Source organism: Arctopsyche grandis, chromosome 13 (genome assembly GCF_051622035.1).
Source record: "Arctopsyche grandis isolate Sample6627 chromosome 13, ASM5162203v2, whole genome shotgun sequence".
NCBI lineage: Eukaryota > Metazoa > Arthropoda > Insecta > Trichoptera > Hydropsychidae > Arctopsyche > Arctopsyche grandis.
In genome coordinates, this window is record NC_135367.1 from 18,556,027 (window position 1) to 18,574,658 (window position 18,632).

The window sequence follows — 18,632 nt, forward strand, 5'->3', positions numbered from 1 at the left end:
AAATTCAAAACTTTTATCTTAAAATTTATTACAATAAATTAGTCTTTAGTATATTCAGTATAGACATTTCAAAAATATACAATACAAAATAGCACCAGCACTTTGTGACAAAAATACATCTTAAAGTCATTTTAGGTTATTACAAATATGGACACAATTTTGCATCGTCTTCAGTTGTCACAGTTTTAGCATGTTTAATCAAACCGTGGGAATATTGACCGTCTTTCGAAAGCTGCTCAGGACCTCTTAGTGCATTTTCCTTGATGAATTTAACCACGACATTTGTTGAAACAACAGACATCTCAAGTTTTTTCCCCCAAACGACGAGAGCCAACGGCTAAACAAAGCGACACAATATGAAACACATGTATTATTTTGATGATTTTTGTCTCATAAAAATTAAGCTTCGAAATTAACTCACTCTCACTGCAGGCATCAAATTGTAAGGCGTTATGACATATCTATACAGACATTGTCTGACGATCGCCTTCAGCCTAGACACTTCATGTTTGTTAGCACATGGGTGGTATAACATTATTATTCCGCCGTGTTCTGCACTATGCAACCATCTCTGTTTCGGCAGGAACATGTACTCGCCCCATTCTGGCCAAAGTGGCCTGTGAGTACCACTGAAAAAAATTATGATATAATAAAATCCATTCACGTTGAAACACCAGAAATATGAAAACTATTCAGTCGAGTTACTATTTGAATACTGAGTCGGATATAAAATTCAAAGTATTATCAGAGTTAATAAAGAATTTTTTAAATATTTGACCCTTTAACAGTCAATCGACGATATATGTTGATCATTATTAAGTCGAAACAATCGTCGCTGACGTCACAAGTGCGGAAACTATACGAAACTTCATACACCTGCTGTAAGAAGGTGGTTCAGTGGTATTATATAGGCTACTTGAATTAAAACAATACATCAATACCAATGGCGATAAATTAATACATATATTGCTATACATTAGTAGTGAACAGGAACACCAATGAGCCATAAAGGACACTCAAATAGTTCTTATTTTTCAACTTTAAAATCCAAGTAGTCAACAATATATATATTTTTTGAAAATATACAATTTGTTTGATATCATAAATTATAACTGAAAGTCATAGAAAGAAATAAATATATAATCAAAAAAAATTAGAAACTAGATTAAAATGAATCAAAATCACTAGAAATAGTTATCTCATTCCGACAACCAAGGTATGTATATATTAGGGCTCTAAATGGATGGGAACGCCGCTACCCTTCGTGAAATCCAGAAACGGAGCGCTCCCTTCGTAACAAATCCAATATTTTATAACAAATCCGTAAATTTAAAAATCGTCCAGTCTTGCATGTCCCTCAGATGACGAAACTTGAATTTAGCGAATGTATCAAATAAATCAGTAATAATTAATTTGAGAAACTCTGACTCGTCACACACAAAGATGTCAATTAAAATATTAAAAATACATATATACATATACATATAAATGCGCAGGGCTTTTTTTTGAAAAAAAAGGCGCCAGAACTAACTTCTTGTCAACTTTTTTTATTAGAAAAAATTATATTCGTTTGAAGCATAAATAAATATACCGAGAAAAAATGTGCCAGAACGCCGTTACATGGGAAAAACATTGATAAAGTAAAAAGCCCTATACATACATATGAAAACTTTTGAAGATACTCTTCTTCGAACAGTGGCCCATTAAGGTCATATTCTACACTAAACTTAATCAAAATTTCGAAAAAAATTTTTACCTGCGCCGCATGATTTTTTTAATTGAACATATTGAACAAGGATAATATTTATTTCTGATTAAGAAATACTTGTTGAAATTTTTTATTACAAAGTGGCGCAAATTTTTCTTTTTACCTCAGGTGATAAAATGTCTAGTACCAGCTTTGATATGTATGCATGTAATAAGTACAATAAAAAAATCTAAATCATGTTTTGAAAATTATCGACCACTCCCATTCATGAAAATTTCCATTTCGAGCCCTGGTATACATGCATATGTATATAATTTTAAAAGACTCATTTTTATTTTGATTATACTAAATACAATTTGACAATGTATAATACAATTATACAAGGAGATCTAGATATAATTAGAAATAGTACCCAACGACGACCCATGACAATCTAAGACAAAAAATTTTAAATAGACCCAACAGCCAAAGGATTAAAATCTTTCACGTTTATTTTTGTTTTAAAATATATTTGCTCAATCTATTTTATGTCTGAAGTTACGACTTCACTTATGATTCTAACCATAACGATAGAAAACTAATATAAAAAGTTGAAAAGTCATACTCACAAAGTCGGAATGAGATCATCATATAATATAGGTTTATCCATACAAGCGTGAGCAGCCTAAAAAACAATAATTATATTAAATGTGAAACACATTTGGAAATACAGAAACTAAATGTAGAAATTTTTACATGATACACTGGAGGAACGTCATCAATCTCGAGTATAGGATGAACCTTATAATTTGGAATAAAGTGTAGCTTGGAATCCAAACACGTGTAGTTTTCAGCATCATCGAGCCAATCAATTTCAAGATTGTGCTAAAGTCGAGAATTCAACATAAAAATACCACATATTATGTATGTATTAATCAAATTCACAAATAAACTCACCTTGCCGTCGTCACATTTGGGATCTTTGATGCCCATTATCGGTCCGTTTGCACCGCGTGCAGGGGGAATCGTAACGTGGTCTGGAAACCATCTTCCAGCCCACGGTTTATCCTCTTCGAAGGATTCTGAGATAAGACAAACAAATACATGTGAAAAGTTGGTAAGGTCGAGACTATGAAGAGATGTGACGTGCTGATACCAGAAGTTGACAAAACCGTCAAAGAGATGATCAACAGTAGCAGCTGCATTTTAGTGCATCGGTCAAATGGTACAAAAGCAACCAAGCTTTTATAATAGCAATGATAACAGTAATGACAGCTGCGACCGGTACTTGACAGCCACTACCACCGTTCTGTTCGCCGATATCTGTAAATTACACACTTGCATACTCAATCAAATAGAAATAATAATAAAAATTGTTTATATACTGCAAAATCCTGTTTTTTTCTAAATTACATTTTTATTATTAGAAATATATCTATACATGTGGGTGCGTATTTTAATCAAATCGTTCGGGCAATTTCATACCAAACTAAACGAAATATAATAGATAAATATTTAATTTTATGATTAGTAGAACGGCATCAACAACCAGTATTATTTTTCTAAGTTATATCTATAAAATTATATACTTATATAGGTAGGAAGCTATTGTGACGGTACCAAACTTATAGACTTGTCAAAAGCATATGTTTAAATAGGTCTCAAATCTCCGTCTGATCGGCTGTCAAATGACGTCATCACAATTAGTGTTTTTATTTCACAATCCCCACTAGAAAGAAGGAATGTATTTCCTCCTTTCAAAAAAAATCGAAAGCGAAGTTTGAAGAGGCTAGTAAAAAAGAGGCTCTATCAATGTAGCCATTGTATAAAAAAAACTTGTAAAAAAATGATTACAATTGTTGTTCGTTGATATATTTTCAATTGTAAACGGACTACTAGTCATATGTGAACCAGTCACAGGACAACCGATCGCTCTAGATCGGTCACACGTGATCACCCGTCACACTAAAACTGGTCACGAGAAAACTGGTTGACCGATTTTAGGGTGTGACCAGTTTTCTCGTGACCAATTTTAGGGTGTGACCAGTTTTAGGGTGACGGGTGATCACGTGTGACCGATCTAGAGCGACCGGTTGTCCTGTGATCGGTTCACATTTGACTATTAGTCCGTTTACCATTTTCAATGTACATGTTTTTATTTCCGATCCATTTAAAATCTACCCGGGGCCGCGCCTACCATATGTACAAATGTGTGCAACGCGCACAGGCGGCCGAATGAAATGAGAGCCGAAAAAATTATGCCCTTAAAAAGAATACGAAACAAGATATCGTACTTTTTAAAATGCATGTTGTATACTTGTGGATTTCTGTTGCAAATTACAATTATAATTCGGGGAAATAACGGGATAGCTTTGGTCCATATAGAGCTATGTAGGTCTTTCATGTTTTATTATTTTAGCGACTTCCATATGTATTTCTTCGAGGATGTTGAGTATTGCTTGGTCATCGAAAGAACAATGTCCTAGATGTGGGATTGGGGGTAAAAACCAGAGAAATGTTATATTAATAGAAGTGGCTTTAGGCGTCATATTGTTGTCAAGTGACAATTGTCCAGAGACAATCCTAAATAATTTTAGCATCGGTCGTATTTGATGATTGGTGCTCGACGTATGTCCAATAAAAACTTCTCTGTTTGTTTATATTACTCGCAAGATGGGTAAGCATCGGTAAAAATTGCGCAATGTATTCAAAAATACAATAAACAACATGGGATACATTTTTATAAGTAAATTGATTCGATTGTATTCCGTGCGTTGTAGCGTATTTATAGAGACGTACCGCGTAATATTGACAACAATTATTTATTCGTAAGGGCCCTTCTGTTATTGTTACATTTCTCTGGTAAAAACACTATATTTTCATGGGTTCGGTGATTACTGGTCACAAAGTCACTAAAATGTCTATAACGGAACATCTGGCAGCTGAAAAGTCCATCATACTAACGAGAACTTGAGTGCCAAATATTGTGTATTCGCGATTTTCATGGCAAAAATTGTCTTTGTGACCACCGCAATGTGACGAATAGTCCAATTACCATTTTCATGAATGAACTTGAAAACGTTAAGTCTCTCTTGTCGTCTGGTCCTGTTCAGAACTAAACGTTTTGGTTTTCGTTGTGTTTTTCTGGTTAATTTTATTGTGATTAAAATTTTCAACACTATATTTCTCACAAGGTAAGATTTTTGCACTACTCACATGCACTTCATTTTTTAATTTTTTTTTTCATTAATATGATTTATACAAATGCTGATAAAATTAAAGAGCGGCCGAATTAAGTTTGCACACCGGCGACCGAACTCCTAGACGCGGCCTTGAATTTACCTAATAAAATTTGTAAAATACGCCTCCGTGAAATAAAAATACCGTGGCTGTGACAGGATCGTAATTTCAGGAGATCCAAATTTTTGAAAATCCATTCCCTGAATTTGACACATTAAACTACGATCTATTTTTGAACTGCTGAAAATTTTTATATTTCAGAAGGTAGTTTTTTTAATACTTTAAAATGAAGTGTTATCTAATCACTATAATGGTGGAGGTTTTTATCTGAAAAATTATTTTTCGTAGGTGAGTATTGTCCCGTTCAATTACGTGACACCAAAATTAAGATGTAATTAGGAGAGAGACTGGTAATCGGTTTGACTATATTCACTACTACTGGGTAAACTATTTGTAATGCATTACGATAATTATAATTACCTGATGATTGTTGAAAAACAAAATCATTAAAGTTACACTATGCCTTTTTTATCAACTGCAGATCGTTGATTTTATTCAGATCAAAAAAGGAAGTTGCATTGACTGCAGAAGCTAAAGTTATATTTATCGCAAAAACTTAAAATGCAATTTGTAGAGTGAGAATAAAAATATAATATGCAGTAAAGGTTTTAATACCGTTTATAATTGTAAAAATACGTGTTTTTGTTTACAGTATGCGAGGAAAGCACAAAAGTAGATTTCATTGTATATTGAAAGAAATATCACATATGTATTGTTCACTAGTTCTTCAAATTATAATTCATAAATACATATAAACCTTTTACAAAATGCTACATAGATGTTCAATGTTTTCACAATATTGAACATAATTTTCATAGCAATAGGTTTCTTACAAAAATTCTTCCTATACATATTGTAGTTGCGGTATTTTTTCACTAGTGTTATGCCCGATGGAATATCATCGCATGGGTTATGGCATATTAAGCTATTAATTAAAACAAATTAAAAGAAATGTGTCGGTTTTGTGTTCGATCCACACGTGGAGGTATTTTTTTCAAATACCTTTTAAATATGTTTAATTTAATATTTATATTTGATTGTTTAATATGAAAAAAAATTGTAAAAACTACCTACCTACCTACATATACATAATATAAAACACCAATAGAAAAATTAATTAATCAATTAACTATTAGCATATTAATTTACCCTTAATTTGTGTTAATATATTGTTTTAATCCAAGTAATCAATGACTATAGACTTAGTTTTCCCTAATATAAATGAACAACTATGATTTAAATATCACATAGAAACTAAAGAATATATTAGTAGTTAACTTGCAAATATATTTTCTAACGCTGTGTAGAAATATTTGTACACAAAAAGATTCGTGTTTGGGACTTTTGGTGCGACTCAGCCAATATGTGGAAGAGGCATAAGCATTCATGTGTCGCAAATAATTTCTTTACACATATTCATTCCGGTTACGACAAAAATTAAGCTGTGAGCAAGCACAGTAATGCGCAGTTGGCGCCTAGCACTTTTAAAGTATAATCCTTTTTATTCGATAGTAGGCCGAATTTTAGTAATAGAAAAATTATTAAATTATTACTAAAATTTTGGATTGTATGTATACAACGAAATAAAAAGATAACAAAATTTTGGATCGGCATACTAAAACCAAACTATATTTAGAATTTTTTTAGCCAAACAAGCATACATTGTATTACAATCTATTTTTATCGTAATGGAAAATTAGTCTCTATAGCACAGTAGTATAGGTGCTATATTTGCGAGTCCAATGTGACGTATGGTCGTAGCCTTGTGCGACGTTGGCCAACAACCGGTACTGAAATTCGTGAACCGTGCTTCGATTGATTTTCGTTTGACGTTTAACGTTTTGCGACTTCGCTGTTCCCATTTATTTGTCATCGATTCGTTCCGCAAGAGTGTATCTTTGTTTTCGCAAACTGTCCGAGAAAATGTGTTTAGCGTTTAGTTTGATGTAATGTCATACACGGAGCTGGAGCACGGCTACCAGGACCTGAGGCACGCCTCGCACTCCCCGCACTTTTATGTCGGTGACGATGGGAATATTATCACTATAAAAAGCACGGTTAGTGGCTCATATGCCTCTCGTCTTGAGCTAAATACATGTGCATATCGCTCGCGATCTAGATAAGTGACACAACAAAAGTATGTATACGCATATTGTTCAATGACAACCATCGACCAATCAGATCCGTGATATGTGACAACACGTCGACAATAACGCGACATATAACGACCATCATTTAGCTTGGATTATTTAAAATTTTAAAAAACATAATATTCGAATTCGAACTAATCAAATATAATTTATTTATGATAAATACTTTCACATCAACTTTTTTTATAATTTGTGTCATTTTTCTTATCGTGAGCGATATAGTGTTCTTAACGTGGTTTGCATTTCCCCCCATTTTAAATACATAATATGTATGTTATTTCAATTGCACGCAATATTTTCGCACTTATTATGAGCATACCTATCGTTGTGTAAATTTACAAGTCAGCAATAGTCAGGATAAATATTTGCTATCTGATTCTAATATGTAGCTTTGAAATTATACTAGTAGCGGACCAGTTTTTTTATCATTGCGCAAATAAAATTCGTTCTAGCAATAACAAAGATCGGTTAATATTGAACTCTAAACCACAACTTCCGTGTTGCATATAATATTTTTTTTATTATTATTCAATACAATTTTATACGATATATTAAAAATGTAACACTTTACCATCATACGTAAGTGATAAAGTGGGTGAAAAAGTCTAGAATATTGACTACTTTTTAAATATGATCTATATGAAAAATCGTGCTTTGACTTGGTTTTTTTTACAAACCTCTTCTGTTTCACTTCGCAAAAAATTGAGCTAAAATTCCTAGTCTTTAAATCGTTTTGACTCACAATTAACTCTTATATTATATTATAAATCACCAACATTAAATTTTCTTTGGCAATTTTATGAAAATGTACCTATAAACAAAAAAAAATAAACTAAATTAAGAAAATAACGGTTATAATTAAAAATGTAAAACATTGCTGTTGTAATAAATATAGGAAATTCTTATCTTATAAATTCTTATAAGGGTATCATTACACTCACTTGTTGATAAGATTTTTTTTCATATAATCATTATTTAAATAAGTGCTGTTAATATTCGAAACTTTCTTTTAACATAATAAAATTGAACATAGTTTTTGATTTTATCGTTTTTAATTCTAATAAATGATATTATTATTTCTATACATCCGTTTTTTACAATTTCATATTTTACGTTGAAATGATCAAATGAGATTGCTGAATTGTAACTCTTATGTGGATTACTGGTGCTGATTTTGTTTTGTGTTACTATATTTAATACGTAAATATGCAAAATTTATTCGTTTCTGCATAATAGTTATACCTACGAGTGATCTGAATTGTAAATTAGAATCAATCTCCCTAGACATTCGAATACTTTTTAGTTGCAGCCAAATAGGCCAACATAGACCACACGTAAAAGCTTACCTTAATTCTGGATAAGGTGATATTGAACAGTACTAAATGAGTAACTGGTAAACAAAATGATATAAAAGAGTACGAGTCAGGTACATACCTACACCGATTTGTTTGCCAGCTCCTGAATAGTAATTCTGCACTCCATAGAATAAATGATTTAACTAAAATCGCACAATTTATATACTGAAGAAATATCTTTATACCATTATATTAGTTTATTGGCACCATTTCACTATTGGCATTATTAAATTCATTGATTCACATAAGGGTTAAAATTCTGTAGTTTTTTTTTATGTCATCTTTATATTGAAATTAATTTTTGCTGCTTTATTTTTCCAGGCACATCCTATGTTGTGCATGTGGTGTGTATGCAGAATATGAAACAATGTAAAACAGTATAATAATATACATATGTATACGTCACATGCCACAATTATTTAGTATATTAATATAGTAAATTATAGTATTGGAATCGTACAATATAACATTTGTTGTAGGTAGTAGTTTTGTAGTAGATAAATTAATATTCAATCTAATTTTATGTATGGCAAGTTCAACGGTGAAACCGTATTTTGACTCAGAACTAAGAGTTAATCTTACTAAGAGTTTAAAGTCTATACAATCTTTGGGAATCTTTGTTCATTATCTTTTGTAAGACTTTTAGTGTTTGGTTGAATGTTTGCTAATGCTATGGATTATTAAACAATGTGGATATTGCGGTTGCTTGTTTCTTCTTATTGTAATTTTTCTCTTTAACATTCATAGTACATTTTCCTTCAGCCAAGTAAGATCTTAAGCTATGAAAGTCAACATTTGTATCTTTCCAAGTAGAGTATGTATTTAATATAATATTTAAATTCAATTATTCTAAAAAAATATATATTAAATGTATTCAATATATTAGTATTAATTATTTTTCATAGTAGAATTTATGTGAAGTTGTACGAGGGGGGAGAGTAATAAAGAATCGTGAAAGTTTCAAAGGCCTTATCTGTATTTCATTAATGTTTCACATATGTATGTGTTATTTTTTGATTTGTGTTCATTTATACGTGTATACATTGTTGAATTGTGTGTTATTCTTTCGCCGTTTATGAATCATAGGTGATAATAGCTCAGTCATGTTCTACTGTTTAAACCCGCTGTATGTTGTTGATTTCGTGTCAGGCAATTGTGAAAATAACTAGCTAAATTAGGCTAGCACTTAGGTACTACAATCATTCTAGACCTGTGTATTTATTGCGATAGCGAATTGTATGATAAAAATCTCGTTACATAAGTGTGACAAAACATCAAACACTACAGTTCCAGTGAAACGCATATATGTTATAAATATATATATAGTATAAAAGTATATGCTTTAAATGGAGTGGACTTGGTTAAAAGATTGGTGGCGACTCAAAAAATGGAAAAAAAATCTAGCCGTTTCCGAAGAAGACGATATATGTTACTGCGATGAATGTTTTCAAAATGTCAGTATAATTCATTTCGCTCAGTAATATAAAAGAATATATTACTGTAGTGTCGAACCAAAGAACAAAAAAAAAAAAAAAAAAAAATAAGCATTTCTATACCATTATTATTATAATTTCTTGTTATTTTGCTAGCTATCGACTACTTATTATTCAATGTTAGAAGTGTATTTCTTTTTAATTGTGTGTCCTGTTGTTTTCAGAGTGATCTGGAAGGCGATGGATCCGAATCAGGCAGCGACAATGGCAAGAAAGTGGTTGTGGGCGTGTGTGCGATGGCCAAGAAGTCTCAGTCAAAGCCGATGAAAGAAATCCTCACGCGCCTCGACGAATTTGAATACATAAAAATGCTTGTGTTTCCCGAGGAGGTTATCTTGAAGGTTCTCATTATAAAACTCTAACTGAACTGGGTGTAACGAGATACTGAAACAATTTTCTATACATTTTTATTTGGTTCTACTCAATGATTTTATTCTTAATTTATTAAACATAATTGCAATATTTTAGTAAAGAAAAAATGTTGGTACACCCAAAATTCATCACCAGACTTACCGCACATCACATTCATACTTCAATCTAACTAACACATTTTACTTTTACTTCTACTTATCTTTTATTTGATTGTTATGTTCAATGTAATTTAACGTTTACATATGTGTAATTAGATATTGAAATCTATAATGTGAATGTTTTCGACGATCAATAATTGATTTGAATACACTTTTAGATGCCGGTTGAAGAGTGGCCTATTTGCGATTGTTTAATCTCATTCCACTCCAAAGGCTTCCCTTTAGAAAAGGCTATACAATATGAAACATTAAGAAATCCATACGTTATTAATAATCTGCACATGCAGTACGACATACAGGTAAAAGGTTGATAATATCATACCGTTGACACATTATTCCCAGTTTTATGTTATATTTTAGTTGTAATATTTCAGGATCGTAGAAAGGTATACTCGATATTAGAGAGTGAAGGCATTGAAATACCGCGATATGCCGTCTTAGATAGAGATTCTCCCGATCCAACACGTAAGCCTTTACAAAATCAGTGTCCATTTTAATATTGAATATATTCAATGTTCATATACTCTTTTTCAGATCATGAATTAGTAGAATCTGAAGATCATGTAGAAGTTAATGGTGTAGTTTTTAATAAGCCATTTGTAGAAAAACCTGTCTCGGCAGAAGATCACAATATTTATATTTATTATCCTACTTCTGCTGGCGGAGGTAGTCAACGCTTATTTAGAAAGGTATAATTAATTATTGTGTACAGTGCAACTTTACTCTTTGAATAGCTAAGTATTGATGTTGTATACTTCTTTATAGATTGGTAGTCGTAGTAGTATTTACTCTCCGGAATCTAGAGTTAGAAAGACTGGTTCTTTTATATATGAGGATTTTATGCCTACTGATGGTATGTAAATATATGAAATTAGCCTGCATTTGTGAATTCTTTGTGTAATTTTATAAAATTTATTCTCATAGGTACAGATGTGAAAGTATATACTGTCGGTCCAGATTACGCTCATGCTGAAGCTCGAAAAAGTCCAGCGCTAGATGGAAAAGTCGAAAGGGATTCAGAAGGGAAAGAAATTAGATATCCTGTTATATTGTCCAATCAAGAGAAGTTAATTTCGCGCAAAGTTTGCTTGGCTTTTAAGCAAACTGTTTGTGGTTTTGATTTATTGAGGTATTAATTTTAGAAATGTACATTCCATATATTATTAAATATAAATTTAAATTATTTTCATGTTTTTTTTTTTAGGGCTAATGGAAAGTCTTTTGTGTGTGATGTTAATGGATTTAGTTTTGTCAAAAATTCAAACAAATATTATGATGATTGTGCTAAGATTTTGGGGAATATGATTTTGAGAGAACTTGCTCCTACTTTACACATCCCGTGGTCAGTGCCTTTTCAGTTAGACGATCCTCCTATAGTTCCTACTACTTTTGGCAAAATGATGGAATTAAGATGCGTTGTGGCTGTTATTAGACATGGTGACAGAACGCCAAAGCAAAAGATGAAAGTTGAAGTTAGACATCCAAAGTAAATCATCCTTTATGTTATTCAGTTGATAATTATGAGAATTTTATTTTATTTAAATTAAATACGATTGTTTAGGTTTTTTGAAATATTTGAAAAATATGATGGATATAAACATGGGCACGTGAAATTAAAACGACCAAAGCAGTTGCAAGAGATTTTAGACATTGCTCGGGCACTTTTAGCTGAAATTCACACTCGCCATGCCGATCCCGAGATTGAAGAAAAACAAGGAAAATTAGAACAATTAAAAGGTGTTTTGGAAATGTTAGTATCTATGATATATTATTATAATAAAGGTTTTTAATATAACTTGGTTTGATTAGTTGTAATTAAAATGTGGAATCTATTGCAGGTATGGTCATTTCTCCGGAATTAACCGGAAAGTACAAATGAAGTATCAACCGCGTGGACGCCCCAGAGGCTCCAGCTCTGATGATGGTAACACTACTATCAGTAGTATGCACCTTTGTTTTTTTTATTTTTATTTATTTTAGATTTAACCACATTTCCCTACCAGTGATATATTTTTTTAAATTACTCAATTTTGTATGCAAGAATATTTATAATACATACTGACAATTTCTTGTATTTTAAACTGTATGTGTAATATTTTCACAAAGGTTGTTTATTTTTGCTAGAATAAATTACATTTTGTATATAATTTCATGAATTACTATCATGTAGTATGATAGGCTTACCTTTGTATATAGCTTTTACTACCTTTATTAATTATTTTTGGAATGCATTTCTAGCTGGTAATCGTTTATAAATAATATGCATGTGTTGTAGCTGACGCTCCCGGTGATCCATCTCTTGTTCTCATACTCAAATGGGGCGGTGAGTTGACTCCAGCCGGTAGGATACAAGCTGAAGAATTGGGAAGAATATTTAGATGCATGTATCCAGGAGGACAAAGCAGACATATCGGAGGTGTGAATTAATTATATTTCATTTTATTAAAAAGCATTTACTCTAACATTATTACACATATATGTACATTTTAAATAAATATATAAAATTTGCATGTCAATTACAAGAATTGTGCGTAAACTGTGCTAGCTAAAATATCATGGAATCAAATTGATATTTTATAACATTATCTTGACTGTTCTTTTAAGTTTTTTTTGTATCGGAACTCGGTATTATACCCGATACAGTTCTACTGGCCATTTCGAATTGTATCAAAAATACTAGATAGGTCGTAACGGCTCCGATTATCATATATAATACGGAGAAGTCAACTGGAAAAAAACCACAAGCTGTAAATTCCACTTTTTGATGCAACATTTGTAACGAAAACATTTCAACCTGAAAATAAATATATTGTTTTATTATTTGTAAACTAAAATCATGAATATAATCGTTATTATATATTATGCATACACTAGTCCGTGTGAAATCATCATCATCATCAATAGCCATCTTGTGCAAAAGAATACTCGACATGTCGGCCTGTAATTTGAAATGAATTTATCAATGTTGTATAAAAATTAAATTATGATTTAAAAACTGAAACCGACCTCTTCTTTAGTTTTCGAGCAAGCGAAAGATATCGAATACAATATAATGAAATATACGATTCCCCAAATGGCCGCCGTCCAAACTTTTGTAAAAGTCAATACGTAATTTTCATTCGAGCTAAGCATCAAATAGAAAAAATAGAGTTGAGTAACTAATACTATGAATGCAGTGCTCGTCGTCAGAAGCATTTGTAATGAGTACAGTGAATTTATGGTCTTCGAAACGTTGCATAGATTGTCATGCATTTCGCTCAAGCTGTTGACTTTTTCGTTGTTCGACGTGACTTTCACGTGTTTGACTCTTAGAGCTTGTTTTGCGATCACGCTTATATCTATCACCCGGTTATTGTTCTTTGTCCATGTCCACATTTTAATTTTCTTCACGTTCGAGTCGACAAAGTCTGGTTCAGATAAATTTGAAATGTATGCATTCAAAGTCACAAACCTAAAATTTAAATTTTAAAATTGTTGTAATGAATATTCTTTATGTATTGATAACTAGGAGTCAACTGATACATTTTCGAACACTCTCCCATTTAAGGTGCTTTTTTCAGTCACAATAAGTAACAAAGATCCAAATATTTTGGTCAAATTTTCATTTTATTCTCGGGCATTTGTATGTATGTATATATGATCTTTTGTATGTATGACCAATGATTTTTTGTTTGTATATCTATTAGAGTTGAAGTGTATCTTCCAGTTGTAATATATTTTGACTGGATGGAATATATTCCATCTAAACTGTTACCAACTACTATTATAGATGAAGTGTATTTTCAGTGTTAATATATTTTGACTAGTTGTAATATATTCCGTCTAACCCACATAAGTTAATCCATATGGCGAATTACATTCCAACTGGTCAAAATATATTACAACAGAAAATACAGTTCCAACTATAAGTTGACACCAGTTTGGATGGAGACGTTAGGTTTTTGTGAAAACGTCACTCGACTAGTAATTTGAGTTGGAATTAATTCAAATACCTAGCAAATATGAAGGCATTATTGAATTTTAAAGCATTTGTAAAAGCATCTGAGCTGTCAAAACTCTTCTGTTATATTATAACTGGCGCACATTGTTGAAAGTGTATTTGCGTTTGTAGAGATATAATTTACTAGTTGAATTGTATTCGAATATGAATAACCTAAAGCGCTAGTTGGAATATATTACAACTGAAAATACGCTTCGACTGTAACATATACATATATGAGTCGTTATAATTGAAAGTGGTATAAGTCCACTTTTCTTCATTTAGAGAAATATCTCGCAAAATATTACATATAATGTTTTGCGTTTAACAATATTTAAAAATACTGGTGGCCTATAATACGTTTATTCTGCTTTTCCAATATTCTGGACATAGCGAATCAAAATAAGTGATAACAATTTGAATTAAGTCAAACAGAAATAGTGTTTTTGGAACTGAAAATTGGACTTCCGCCACTTTCAAATATGTATAACAATCAAAAACGTCTTTGACCAATGCAGCCAATTAGAAACGACTTTGACGACAGCCAATGAGAAACGAATTACAGACGCCATTTCGGTTTTATTCATATATAAGATATGTGACTGAAAATAGTTATAAAAAAAGATGTATGAATACATATGCATATACATATTACAAAAAATAAAATTCTGTCGTTGATTTTTTTTGGAACCATTTAAATTTAAATTTTTAGTTTTTAGATAAGAAAGCGTTCTCAAATATGTTGAAATATATTTGAAAAAATCGTTACCTTTTGTACAGCAAATATGTGAAACACAATAGTTGTGTTGTCGCCGTTATGGTTATGAAAAATGAATATATGCACCCAAACCAGTAGATGTAAGTTAGCATATCTTGCGACAGTGCGAATATTAGGAGATCTGCTGTCGAAATGGAAATCAAAAATCCGTATACAAAAATCGAAGTACACAAAATAGTTTTGAACATGGTTTTATTATCCATTTGGACACCCAGTTGCTTCAAATCCTTGTCAAAGTCCACCATCTGGTTCATCAATGTGCAATACTCATGTCTGTTTATCAACGTCATGAAAAATACACACGAGCATAATACTGTACCGTTAACGGTTCTGAAAATGTCGGAGTAAATCGATATGGAGTCGGTAGTTATGGTTTGGATGTTTCTAACTTGATAATGATACGTCGGAACGAGGCTAGCGATACCGATAGTGAGAAACACAACAGTTTGCATGATGGCTGGCTTCGTCACGACCCATTGTAAACTTGTTTTCGTACGCTTAATCGAATACGGAGCCAGACCCACGATCTTCGCCATGATGTATATCGGATATATAACATGATATACAGTATAATTGTCCGTGGTCTCCTTCGCTTTGCCCATTGTTCTTAAAGTTCTCCAGGCTTAAAGTTCTCCAGGCGTACTCTTTCGACAGTGTCTTTATCTTTTTGTTTTTATTTGTTCTCTTATTGATTTATTTTTGAGAGTGATAAATGTTTCAACAACCCTTTGTTGTCATAAACCTAATCATAAACACATCAATTTATATTTTTATTATTGAATTATTCAAGAATGACCATCATTTATTGTAGTAATAAAATACATTAACGTAATGAGATTATTATCGTGCTTGACATTAAATATTGAATCGTATAAATAAATTGGAAAGTGCTCGTCAATTTAAAAGCATATATACCGCTAATCAACGATATATGTATGTATGTATGTACATATACATACAAATATCAATTTAATTTGTATGTAATAAATTATGTATGATATTTTCAGGCGATGGTGCCGCTCAAGGTCTAGGTTTGCTTCGACTTCATTCAACGTTCAGACACGACTTGAAAATCTATGCCTCTGATGAGGGCCGTGTTCAAATGACGGCTGCTGCGTTTGCCAAAGGCTTGCTGGCGTTGGAAGGTGAATTGACTCCAATATTAGTTCAAATGGTAAAAAGCGCCAACACGAATGGATTATTGGATAACGATTGCGACTCCAGCAAATATCAAAATATGTCAGTTTACTTTGTATATACATATATAATAAATAATTTGAAACCTTTTTATAAATGTCTAAAATGTTTTTCTATTATTAAATTGTATATAGAGCCAAAGCTCGTTTACACGAGTTGATGCAAGAAGATAGAGATTTTACACCAGAAGAAAGGGCAAAAATCAATCCAGGAAATGCTCTTAGTATCAATCAAGCTTTAGATTTCGTCAAAAATCCTGTTAAATGCTGCAATCATGTGCACAATCTAATACAATCATTGATGAATATCGTCCACGTTAAAAAAGATGACCCGAAAACTAAAGGTATATTTAAATTTTCCTCTTGCTGTGTTTTTTATAAGTCAGAGTTCTATAATAATTTGTCGATTTTTTTTGTATCTGAATAGACGCTATTCTATATCACGGTGAGACGTGGGAATTGATGGGGCGACGATGGGGTAAAATCGAAAAAGACTTTTGCACCAAAAACAAGTCATTCGACATTTCAAAGATACCTGATATATACGATTGTATCAAGTATGATTTGCAACATAATCAACACACGTTACAATTCGAACTGGCTGAGGAATTGTACATGTATGCAAAATATCTGGCTGATATTGTTATTCCGCAGGTTTGAATACTATTATGAAATATTATATACATACACCATTCGATAAATTGACTTATTTGATTTTGCTTTTAGGAATATGGTTTAACTGTTCCTGAAAAACTAGCAATTGGTCAAGGAATTTGCACTCCACTTTTGAAGAAAATAAGAGCCGACTTACAACGAAATATAGAAGAATCTGGCGAAGAAACTGTCAATAGACTCAATCCAAGGTATTCAATTCAATCATTTGTTGTTCTTTTATAGATTACAAGGATATAGATTTTGTTTAATATATTATAATGTATTTTTAGGTATAGTCACGGTGTTTCGAGTCCCGGTCGGCACGTCAGAACGAGACTATATTTTACTAGTGAAAGTCATGTTCATTCGCTCCTTACAGTTTTACGATATGGTGGCTTACTAGATGTAAGATTGTTTTATTTTCATATTGATATTTTAATCTATAATATATTCTAATGCAGTATATAAATGAAAATAATAGGTATTGAACGACGAGCAATGGAGACGTGCTATGGAATACGTTTCTATGGTTTCTGAACTTAATTATATGTCTCAAATAGTCGTAATGCTTTACGAAGATCCAACGAAAGACCCGTTTTCTGAAGAAAGATTTCATGTAGAGTTACACTTTAGTCCAGGAGTCAATTGTTGTGTACAAAAAAATTTGCCTCCAGGTCCAGGATTTCGTCCTCATAGTAGAAATGAGTCTGCAAATTCTAAAAACAATGTAAGTTCATATTGTAAATTTTATACACATTATTAATTTTGTATGTTATGTTAATAAAGAATTTATCATAGGGAGGCGAAGAAGTGAAATGTATAGAAGAAGAGAGTGAATTGATGTTTGACGATGATCAAACCGGTAGTCAAGAAACATTACGCGGGGTTAGTATAAATAATTGCTTTGATTTTATTTAGCTTGATGTAAACTTTTACATTAATGTCGCTTTTGTATGCAGGACAATCATGACGATGCCAAACCGAGTCCTGTTATCACACCGGTGAAGTCACGAAGTCATCTCCGAGCCTCTGATCCAATTCCTATTTGGTATACACAGATATATTACATCACTCTTGATATTTGTATTTCCTTCTTATTATAATTTTGCTTCGGATAGTAATTTTCATCACACTGTGAGCGGCCACGAAGCTATGGAGCTTGCTAAACGTTTAAACGAAGAGTTGCACAATTCCAATCAAGGAAATCCGGAGTCGACGTCCATGCTGAGGCAAAAAAGTCAAGGTTCGCCTGAGCCCAGAGCCCGAAGTCTTGATCAACAAAAACCCGGACACGAAAACACAGGTATTATTCGACGACATTAACAAACCATTTTGTGTATTTTTTCAATATTGTAAGTATTGAAATGAAATCGAGATACTTCCTTTTTTATATTATAAATTCACAATCACAATGTAACGCTTGAACAGAATGAAATATTACGCTTATTTAAAAATCTTGCTTTATTGCAGTGAAATAATGTTGTTTTTAATTCGATTTCATTTGTACATT

The 18,632-nt window shown here is 31.9% G+C and overlaps 3 protein-coding genes across 12 annotated transcripts in view; 1 reads left to right on the top strand and 2 right to left on the bottom strand.

Moving 5' to 3' along the window:
* LOC143921385 (uncharacterized) lies at positions 1 to 8,676 on the bottom strand. Of its 7 annotated transcripts, none has more exons than XM_077444654.1 (7): positions 6,946 to 7,181; positions 2,844 to 3,010; positions 2,645 to 2,769; positions 2,444 to 2,572; positions 2,317 to 2,372; positions 422 to 629; positions 1 to 337 (listed from the first exon to the last, which is right to left on the bottom strand). In XM_077444654.1, the coding sequence occupies exons 2-7, from the start codon at positions 2,890 to 2,892 to the stop codon at positions 140 to 142; spliced, it is 765 nt and encodes a 254-aa protein (XP_077300780.1). In that variant the 5' UTR covers positions 2,893 to 3,010; positions 6,946 to 7,181; the 3' UTR covers positions 1 to 139. The 7 variants fall into 7 exon arrangements, with proteins under 7 accessions (XP_077300780.1, XP_077300778.1, XP_077300777.1 ...); XM_077444652.1 differs by lacking the exon at positions 6,946 to 7,181 and adding an exon at positions 3,308 to 3,514; XM_077444651.1 differs by lacking the exon at positions 6,946 to 7,181 and adding an exon at positions 3,277 to 3,462.
* Positions 6,703 to 18,632, top strand: part of l(1)G0196 (inositol hexakisphosphate and diphosphoinositol-pentakisphosphate kinase) — a 20,840-nt gene continuing 8,910 nt past the window's right edge. For 2 of the 4 annotated variants that reach the window (XM_077444647.1, XM_077444649.1), the window contains exons 1-20: positions 6,703 to 7,044; positions 10,150 to 10,326; positions 10,674 to 10,814; positions 10,890 to 10,980; positions 11,050 to 11,204; positions 11,281 to 11,368; positions 11,440 to 11,644; positions 11,720 to 12,001; positions 12,077 to 12,265; positions 12,354 to 12,457; positions 12,791 to 12,931; positions 16,280 to 16,511; positions 16,604 to 16,812; positions 16,896 to 17,122; positions 17,195 to 17,331; positions 17,413 to 17,527; positions 17,604 to 17,849; positions 17,921 to 18,007; positions 18,082 to 18,170; positions 18,241 to 18,425. In XM_077444647.1, the coding sequence (XP_077300773.1) occupies positions 6,937 to 7,044; positions 10,150 to 10,326; positions 10,674 to 10,814; positions 10,890 to 10,980; positions 11,050 to 11,204; positions 11,281 to 11,368; positions 11,440 to 11,644; positions 11,720 to 12,001; positions 12,077 to 12,265; positions 12,354 to 12,457; positions 12,791 to 12,931; positions 16,280 to 16,511; positions 16,604 to 16,812; positions 16,896 to 17,122; positions 17,195 to 17,331; positions 17,413 to 17,527; positions 17,604 to 17,849; positions 17,921 to 18,007; positions 18,082 to 18,170; positions 18,241 to 18,425 (3,208 nt within the window). In that variant the 5' untranslated portion in view covers positions 6,703 to 6,936. Of the gene's footprint in view, positions 7,045 to 9,491; positions 9,947 to 10,149; positions 10,327 to 10,673; positions 10,815 to 10,889; positions 10,981 to 11,049; positions 11,205 to 11,280; positions 11,369 to 11,439; positions 11,645 to 11,719; positions 12,002 to 12,076; positions 12,266 to 12,353; positions 12,458 to 12,790; positions 12,932 to 16,279; positions 16,512 to 16,603; positions 16,813 to 16,895; positions 17,123 to 17,194; positions 17,332 to 17,412; positions 17,528 to 17,603; positions 17,850 to 17,920; positions 18,008 to 18,081; positions 18,171 to 18,240; positions 18,426 to 18,632 lie in introns of those variants that run through there. The other 2 variants (XM_077444646.1, XM_077444645.1) reach the window with 2 other exon arrangements.
* Positions 12,929 to 15,744, bottom strand: LOC143921384 (putative gustatory receptor 28b). The gene is made up of 4 exons (XM_077444650.1): positions 15,264 to 15,744; positions 13,522 to 13,966; positions 13,385 to 13,453; positions 12,929 to 13,309 (listed from the first exon to the last, which is right to left on the bottom strand). The coding sequence occupies exons 1-4, from the start codon at positions 15,722 to 15,724 to the stop codon at positions 13,115 to 13,117; spliced, it is 1,170 nt and encodes a 389-aa protein (XP_077300776.1). The 5' UTR covers positions 15,725 to 15,744; the 3' UTR covers positions 12,929 to 13,114.

Bases quoted from the DNA above. Each gene is read 5' to 3' on its own strand.
- LOC143921384 (XM_077444650.1), bottom strand. From the start codon at position 15,724: ATGCAAACTGTTGTGTTTCTCACTATCGGTATCGCTAGCCTCGTTCCG. The intron at 13,967-15,263 runs GTAACGATTTTT...TTTAAATTTTAG, and splicing joins ACATATTTGCTGTACAAAAG to GTTTGTGACTTTGAATGCAT. The intron at 13,310-13,384 runs GTATGCATAATA...ATTTATTTTCAG, and splicing joins ATGATTTCACACGGACTAGT to GTTGAAATGTTTTCGTTACA.
- LOC143921385 (XM_077444654.1), bottom strand. From the start codon at position 2,892: ATGCAGCTGCTACTGTTGATCATCTCTTTGACGGTTTTGTCAACTTCT. The intron at 2,573-2,644 runs GTGAGTTTATTT...TCTCGACTTTAG, and splicing joins CCAAATGTGACGACGGCAAG to CACAATCTTGAAATTGATTG. The intron at 630-2,316 runs GTGAGTATGACT...AATTTTTTTCAG, and splicing joins GATGATCTCATTCCGACTTT to TGGTACTCACAGGCCACTTT.